Source organism: Physeter macrocephalus, chromosome 2 (genome assembly GCF_002837175.3).
Source record: "Physeter macrocephalus isolate SW-GA chromosome 2, ASM283717v5, whole genome shotgun sequence".
NCBI lineage: Eukaryota > Metazoa > Chordata > Mammalia > Artiodactyla > Physeteridae > Physeter > Physeter macrocephalus.
In genome coordinates this window covers 39,528,687-39,537,489 of record NC_041215.1, presented here as the reverse complement: position 1 = coordinate 39,537,489, position 8,803 = coordinate 39,528,687, and the positions used below count along the sequence as shown (strand labels likewise).

At 49.3% G+C, this 8,803-nt stretch overlaps 1 protein-coding gene across 1 annotated transcript in view; it reads right to left on the bottom strand.

Annotated features, from left to right (window-relative positions):
• Positions 1 to 6,511: 6,511 nt before the first annotated feature.
• Positions 6,512 to 8,803, bottom strand: part of PTPN18 (protein tyrosine phosphatase non-receptor type 18) — a 15,944-nt gene continuing 13,652 nt past the window's right edge. The window contains 6 exon segments of the mRNA XM_024117103.2: positions 6,512 to 6,778; positions 7,002 to 7,076; positions 7,510 to 7,718; positions 8,387 to 8,450; positions 8,453 to 8,474; positions 8,721 to 8,749. Of these exon segments, the coding sequence (XP_023972871.1) occupies positions 6,711 to 6,778; positions 7,002 to 7,076; positions 7,510 to 7,718; positions 8,387 to 8,450; positions 8,453 to 8,474; positions 8,721 to 8,749 (467 nt within the window). The 3' untranslated portion in view covers positions 6,512 to 6,710.

Genomic DNA, 8,803 nt, shown 5'->3' with positions numbered 1-8,803 from the left:
AGATGTGGCACGTATATACAATGGAATATTATTCAGCCATAAAAAAGGAACGAAATTGGGTCATTTGTAGAGACATGGATGGATCTAGAGACTGTCATACAGAGTGAAGTAAGTCAGAAAGAGGAAAAACAAATATTGCATATTAATGCATATATGTGGAAACTAGACAAATGGTACAAATGAACTGGTTTGCAGGGCAGAAACTGAGACACAGATGTAGAGAACAAACGTATGGGCACCAAGGGGGGAAAATGGCAGGTGTGTGTGTGTGTGTGTGTGTGTGTGTGATGAATTGGGAGATTGGAATTGACATATATATACTAACATGTATAAAATAGATAACTAATAAGAACTGCTGTATAAAAAATAAATAAAATAAAATTCAAAAAAAATATTTATTTATTTTTTAGCTTCATTGGGTCTTCATTGCTGCGCACAGGCTTTTTCTCTAGTTGTGGCGAGTGGGGTCTACTCTTTGTTGTGGTGCACAGGCTTCTCATTTTGGTGGCCTTGGTTGTTGCGGAGCACCAGCTCTAGCTGCGCGGGCTTCAGTAGTTGTGGTGTGTGGGATCAGTAGTTGTGGCTCGCAGGCTCTAGAGCGCAGGCTCAGCAGTTGTGGTGCACGAGCTTAGTTGCTCCATGTCATGTGAGATCTTCCCGGACCAGGAATTGAACCCATGTCCCCTGCATTGGCAGGGGGATTCTTAACCACTGTGCCACCAGGTAAGTCCCTTTTTTTTCATTTTACCATGTGATTTGGAGATTCGTCCACACCAGTGCACAGTGGAGTTCTCCCTTTTTTAAACAGCTGCATAAGATTCCATCAAACCATTTATTTAACCAGGATCCCAGGGAGAACATTTAAAATGTTTCCAGGACTTCCCTGGTGGCGCAGTGATTAAGAATCCGCCTGCCAATTCAGGGGACATGGGTTCGAGCCCTGGTCTGGGAAGATCCCATCTGCCAAGGAGCAACTAAGCACGTGTGCCACAACTACTGAGGCCCACACGCCTAGAGCCTGAAGCGAAGCCACTGCAATGAGAAGCCTGAGCACCACAACGAAGAGTAGCCCCCACTCGCCGCAACTAGAGAAAGCTCGCACAGAAATGAAGACACGATGCAGCCATAAATAAATAATAAATAAAATGTTTCCAGTCTTCTGTTACTACAGTGAATAACATAGTGTAACGTGGGTTAATATTTTACATTTAAATCTTTGATTCATTTGGAATTTATCTTGCTATAAGGTATATGGCTCAAGCTTCTTTTTTCCTAAATGACTACTTAATCATCTCAATTACTTATGTTGAATAAAACATTTTTCTGCTCACTGATTTAAAATGCAATAGTAATCAAAGACTGGAGCCACTAGATTTTAAGCAGGAGAATGTATAATTAAATTTGCTTTCATTTATTTTTGTCTTGGGTAGAGGGTGCTTTTTGTTTTGTTTTTTTGTGGTTTTTTTGTTTGTTTGGTTGGCTTTCAGGGGTTTTTCGCAGAATCTTAGTTCCCCCACCAGGGATCAAAACTGTGCCCCCTGCAGTGGAAGCATGGAGTCCTATCCTCTGGACCACCAGGGAAGTCCCATGTCTTAGTTAGAGCTTTTGGTATAATCATTTCAACTATATGGAATTCTGTTTTATTCTGGGGATAAGCCCTGAAAAAATAAGAAATCTTCTCTTCTATGTCCATTGTAAAAATCCAGATTCACAGTCATATATGTGGCAACCCTATGACAAATATAACTTTATTGTCCCATTTTATAGACTGGAAAACTGAAGCAGTGAGAAATTAAGAAAGTTGCTCAATATCACACTAGTAAGTGACTGAGTCCAAGCTATTCACAATTATGATACAGACCTGCTCAGTTTAAAGAAACATCAAATGATGGAAAGATGCCTCTTCCTTCTACCATTAGCCTCCTCTACTCTGAGACACTACTGTTTTTCCCTTCTGGTCTCCAGAGTGCAATGACTTAATACTTCTGGCTTTGAGGTTGGTTTACACTCTAAATGACACCTTCAGCTTTCTCTGCTATCAGCAGCCCCGGGGCCTCCTTCCTGCCTCTTTCCATCAAGATCTGCTCCAACTTTCACCTGTTACCCATTGAGCTGGGGAATCTCTAGTTTCTCTGCAATTCCTGGTTTCTGCTGGCTGAACTGCTTCTTGTGCAGAGACTTTACACGCTTGAAAAATTAAGTCACTGTCACCAAGCACTGTGTGGTCAGGGAAGGCAAGTTTCATCCTCCTTCTACCAACACTCAAAGGGCAAATGATTTGTCTCAGGACCTATATTGAATGCAGGGAGATGTGGCACGTATATACAATGGAATATTATTCAGCCATAAAAAAGGAACGAAATTGGGTCATTTGTAGAGACATGGATGGATCTAGAGACTGTCATACAGAGTGAAGTAAGTCAGAAAGAGGAAAAACAAATATTGCATATTAATGCATATATGTGGAAACTAGACAAATGGTACAAATGAACTGGTTTGCAGGGCAGAAACTGAGACACAGATGTAGAGAACAAACGTATGGGCACCAAGGGGGGAAAATGGCAGGTGTGTGTGTGTGTGTGTGTGTGTGTGTGTGTGTGTGTGTGTGTGTGTGTGATGAATTGGGAGATTGGGATTGACATATATATACTAACATGTATAAAATAGATAACTAATAAGAACTGCTGTATAAAAAATAAATAAAATAAAATTCAAAAAAAATATTTATTTATTTTTTAGCTTCATTGGGTCTTCATTGCTGCGCACAGGCTTTTTCTCTAGTTGTGGCGAGTGGGGTCTACTCTTTGTTGTGGTGCACAGGCTTCTCATTTTGGTGGCCTTGGTTGTTGCGGAGCACCAGCTCTAGCTGCGCGGGCTTCAGTAGTTGTGGTGTGTGGGATCAGTAGTTGTGGCTCGCAGGCTCTAGAGCGCAGGCTCAGCAGTTGTGGTGCACGAGCTTAGTTGCTCCATGTCATGTGAGATCTTCCCGGACCAGGAATTGAACCCATGTCCCCTGCATTGGCAGGGGGATTCTTAACCACTGTGCCACCAGGTAAGTCCCTTTTTTTTCATTTTACCATGTGATTTGGAGATTCGTCCACACCAGTGCACAGTGGAGTTCTCCCTTTTTTAAACAGCTGCATAAGATTCCATCAAACCATTTATTTAACCAGGATCCCAGGGAGAACATTTAAAATGTTTCCAGGACTTCCCTGGTGGCGCAGTGATTAAGAATCCGCCTGCCAATTCAGGGGACATGGGTTCGAGCCCTGGTCTGGGAAGATCCCATCTGCCAAGGAGCAACTAAGCACGTGTGCCACAACTACTGAGGCCCACACGCCTAGAGCCTGAAGCGAAGCCACTGCAATGAGAAGCCTGAGCACCACAACGAAGAGTAGCCCCCACTCGCCGCAACTAGAGAAAGCTCGCACAGAAATGAAGACACGATGCAGCCATAAATAAATAATAAATAAAATGTTTCCAGTCTTCTGTTACTACAGTGAATAACATAGTGTAACGTGGGTTAATATTTTACATTTAAATCTTTGATTCATTTGGAATTTATCTTGCTATAAGGTATATGGCTCAAGCTTCTTTTTTCCTAAATGACTACGTAATCATCTCAATTACTTATGTTGAATAAAACATTTTTCTGCTCACTGATTTAAAATGCAATAGTAATCAAAGACTGGAGCCACTAGATTTTAAGCAGGAGAATGTATAATTAAATTTGCTTTCATTTATTTTTGTCTTGGGTAGAGGGTGCTTTTTGTTTTGTTTTTTGTGGTTTTTTTGTTTGTTTGGTTGGCTTTCAGGGGTTTTTCGCAGAATCTTAGTTCCCCCACCAGGGATCAAAACTGTGCCCCCTGCAGTGGAAGCATGGAGTCCTATCCTCTGGACCACCAGGGAAGTCCCATGTCTTAGTTAGAGCTTTTGGTATAATCATTTCAACTATATGGAATTCTGTTTTATTCTGGGGATAAGCCCTGAAAAAATAAGAAATCTTCTCTTCTATGTCCATTGTAAAAATCCAGATTCACAGTCATATATGTGGCAACCCTATGACAAATATAACTTTATTGTCCCATTTTATAGACTGGAAAACTGAAGCAGTGAGAAATTAAGAAAGTTGCTCAATATCACACTAGTAAGTGACTGAGTCCAAGCTATTCACAATTATGATACAGACCTGCTCAGTTTAAAGAAACATCAAATGATGGAAAGATGCCTCTTCCTTCTACCATTAGCCTCCTCTACTCTGAGACACTACTGTTTTTCCCTTCTGGTCTCCAGAGTGCAATGACTTAATACTTCTGGCTTTGAGGTTGGTTTACACTCTAAATGACACCTTCAGCTTTCTCTGCTATCAGCAGCCCCGGGGCCTCCTTCCTGCCTCTTTCCATCAAGATCTGCTCCAACTTTCACCTGTTACCCATTGAGCTGGGGAATCTCTAGTTTCTCTGCAATTCCTGGTTTCTGCTGGCTGAACTGCTTCTTGTGCAGAGACTTTACACGCTTGAAAAATTAAGTCACTGTCACCAAGCACTGTGTGGTCAGGGAAGGCAAGTTTCATCCTCCTTCTACCAACACTCAAAGGGCAAATGATTTGTCTCAGGACCTATATTGAATGCAGGGCCCTGGAGCTAATTATGGCCGAACATTTATTGAGCAGATGGTAGGCTCTTTATATTCTCTTTCACTGAATCCTCACAGTAACTGTGTGAGGGATGTGGCCTGGCTGAGCAGGTGGCAGGGGAAGGCCTTGGTGGTCCACGCTCGTCACAGACACACGACAGCTTTCCAACAGCCTGGGGAAGGCACTGTGTTGGGGAGGAAAGACTGGGAGTCCGCTGAGATAAACCTGACATTGTCAGACAGACACTGCCAGAAGGAAGATCACGTCGCAAGGGAGGCTTACAGAGCAGGATCAGGATTTTGAAGCATCAACTGTAAATTTACTCATCTTTTTGTCTACCTGGCGTTCCATCTCGTTTGAAGGTTATCTGGCTGGGTGGCCCAGTGTCTGTCTGTCCAGCTGGAGATCTGTGTGGCTCACTGAGTATCTACCTGTCTAGATGGGGTCTGTCTGGCTGCTGTCTTTCTGGCTGGGGGTCTTCATGTCTGTCCAGCCATGGGTTTGTCTGAGGATCTTCTTTTCAAGTTGGGAGTCGGTTTGTCTGGAGTTTATTTTTCCAGCTGAGTCTACTTGGAGGTTTACCAGTCTATCAGTATGAGGTCAGTCCATCTGACTGTGAGGCTAGAGGGCTGTCTTGCTGGCTGCAGATTTGTCTGCCAAGCTGGTGGTCTGTGTGCATCTGCTGTTCAGCTCAAGGGCTGGAGGCTTGGATGGCTAGAAGCCTGTGTGAACAGCTAGGGGTCTGAATTGTTGGGGTCCAGTCATCTGTCCAGATGGGGGGTCTACCCATTCACCTGGTTTGGGGGTCTGTTCATCCAACTTGGGATCTAGCTGGCCAGTTGGCTTGGGGTCCATTTATTTCTCTGGCTGAGGATGGTGTCTCATTGTGGCTGGGAATCTATCTGTCCGACTAGGAGTCCACCCATCCAATGGGGTCCTATGTATCTGAGGGCTAGGAGCCCATCTGGCTAGCAGGGATTCCATCTACCTGAAGGATTTGCAGTGTGTGTCCAACTGGCAGATGGTCTGGGTAGCGGAGGATCTGTCTGGCTCATGATGCTTTTTCTATATGAGGGTCCATCTGCCTATCTAACCAGTTGACTGCCGGAGTGTCCACCTGGCTGTCTTCCCAGCAGAAGATATATCAATTTCGCTGCCAAAATGGGGGGTCTGCCCACCTTTCTGCCTAGTTGGAAGTCTGGCTGGCTGGGTGGGGTGTCTGTGCAATCAAGGGTCTGTGTGGCTAGTATCTGCCTGGCTGGAGTCCAGTTGGCTAGTTGGGAGTCTGTGTGACTAGGTCTGTCAGGCTGTCTGCCCACATGGGGGTGGGTCTGTGTAGCTGGGAGGTCTGTCTAGCTGAGAGGACATCTGTGTCTATTCAGCTGGGGATCTCTTTACATCTGCCTGGGAGTCTGTCCAGCCAAGGGTTTATCTGGCTGATGTCTGTCTAGCTGTTTAGCTGGGGAAAGGGGTCCGTCTTTTCGGTGGTCTCTTTTGCATGGGGTGGTCTGTTAGGCTGTTGGTGGGTCACTCTCTCTGGCTGGAGGTCCACCCATGGCTGTCCCTCTGAAGGTCTGGCTGGCTAAGGAAATTGCTATATGCCTGTCCAGGTTGGGATTCCATCTGTCTGCCAGCCCATCTGGGGATCTTTTCACCTGTCTGTCTGAAATCAGTCTGCTTGGCTGTTGTTATGCCTGGCTTCCATCTGTCTGAATGGTGGAGGGCAATGGGGGTCCATCCATCTCCCTGTGTCATAAGCTGAGTGTCTGAGTGAGGGAGGCTCAGATACTGAGATGAACCAGTCCTTCAAGTGGTGAAGGGGACAGTTTATTTCTTCTTGAATATGCTCAGTGTAACCTCACCAGCCATCGTCAACCAACTACCTCCCCAAGCCTCAAGCCTTGAACGCTATGATCACTGAGGCAAAGCCCCCATATTTTCCACACTGAGAAACTTTTATTTTGATTCAGCCCAGCAACCCCATTCCCAGCACTTCACAGAGTAGAGCACGGCCCTCAGCAGTCCAGGAACCCATGTGGACCAGGCACCCAACAGGCAGGCAAGGGCGCTGCACTCACACGCGGGTCCACTCGGCAGGCGGGTCCCGGGGTCCTTTAGGCCTTCCAATGCGCAGGTTGAAGCCTGGAAAAGGAAGGACACCGTAGGGCTCACGGAGAAGCTGAGGTGCAGAGACGTAGGCAACTCGTGGAAAGTCACCCCCAAGCCTCCAGACCCTCACGGTTTGCTGCAGACACAGCCACAGGAGTCCGAGGGCGTGTGTTTTCCTGCCACCATCTCAAAGCCCCAAATGCCTGGGATTCAGTTAAAACTGCAGAGTCCCAGCGACCCAGGCTGTCTGACTTACCTAGGCCACTAGTCTGAGCTCCATCTACCACGTCCTCGTAGGCGCCAGGCCCTGCTGGGCTTTGGTCAACAGGAACTGCGGGCAGAAAACGACCCCTAACAGATCGGCTCAGGCCGCGCCTCGAAGTTCCGGGGAGCCACTCGGAGGCAAATGCGCATCCTCCCAGACCAGAGAAGGCAGGCTGGGCGCCGGGGCCCAGCGGGAGGGTGCGTGGCCAGGGGCGTGACCAAATTGGAGACCTCCGCCCGGACTAGGTGGCCGGGCCAGAGACCGCGGTTTGGCCCGGGACGCTTCCGGGCGTGACCAGAGGACAGGCGGTTGTCCCAGAGGCGTGGCCGGAGAAGCGGGGACGTCAGCCTCCGGGGCGTGACCGAATCGGACTCGGTGGAGGGGGGGTGGGGGTCCTCGTGGCGTCCAGGCCCTCCAGACCGCAGCCACAGGGGGTCGGGAGACGGAGCAGGTCGGGGCCAGCCCTCCCCAGCCCCGCGCCCGGGCCGCGTCGACTTACCGCGGCCGGTTAGCGGCCCGCGCCCGTCCTCCGCGCGCGCCTGGGGCCGCCGGGCGCGCGGCGTCACCTGGCTGTAGAGGGGCGTCTCCTCCGCGCCGCGCGCCCGCGCGCCCGCCTCTGCCCCGGTGCCCGCGGGGGCCGCGCGCTTCTGCACCACAGCGTACGTGTCGGCCATGGCGAGGCCCGGGGGCCCGGGCACCGAGATGCTCCTGCGGGTGGGGAGGAAGTGAAACGGCGGCGCCGAGGCTGGGGAGGGAGGGGGCAGCGCGCTCGGCGCGCAAACCACCGGCTTCCTTCCCGCCCGAGGCGGCGCGCAGTTACGGAGCGAGGAGATGGAGGCGGTAGCGTCTCTGGGGAAAGGGTCTCGTTTCTGTGTCCCTAGCGCCCAGCAGGTTGGGTGGATGAAGGAAGGAAGGGGCCAGCTGGCAGGTGAATGGGGCAAGATATCGGTATTGAGGATTGGTCATTTCTGTGTAGTTGTCTGTTGAATAAATGAATGAGGAAGTGACATCTAAAGAGAAGCAAGGGAGAGTCTCAAAATGGAGGGCTGGTCTCAAGGACCAAGGGCTGAAGTCTCTGCCGCACCCGACATGAGGCCTTACTGTTGGGCGGCCTCAAAAACTATGTGCTGAATTAAGGAGTGGAAAAGCGAGGAGAGGGCTGACATCGGGAGCTAGCCTGAGGGGCAGAGACAATGGGATCTCTGGGTTAAAGAGTCATTTGGGGAGGGTTCCCAGAGCTCAGCTGAAGAAAGGGCCAGTGAGTATTTGGTGAACTAAACGGCAAGGAAGGGGCTGGTGTTGCAAGGGTGAAGAAAGGGCCAGCCTCCAAGGACGAGAAAGTGAAAAAGGAAGACTGAGGGGAGGGGGCTGGGTACCTGAGGACCGCGCCGGACGGGCGGGCTATGGCAGGAAGGGTGTGGGAAGTCCGGAGGAGAAGGCGTCATCGTAGAGTGGGGCACAATTCTGGGGAAAGGCAGGAGGCTTCGGAGGACGCTGTCCAGGCGTCTAGTGGTGGTCACTGTGGGCGCTGTGGGGGAAGCTTAAGAGGGGACAGTGATAAGGGAGCAAGGAGGAGGTCAAAGGTAGATATCATAGTGCGTCAGTCCCTGCTCCCGGAGGGAGTCCAAGCGCTGGATTCCTGCGCTGGTGGTGGCCACAGACCTCTGCTCTGGGTCCTGGTCTCTGAGGATTGGAAGGGGGCCTTGGTACCTCCTTGAGGTTCTGGTAGTGAGGGCTGGCTTTTTTTTTTTTTTTTTTTTTTTTTTTTTGCCGTACGCGGGCCTCTCACTGCT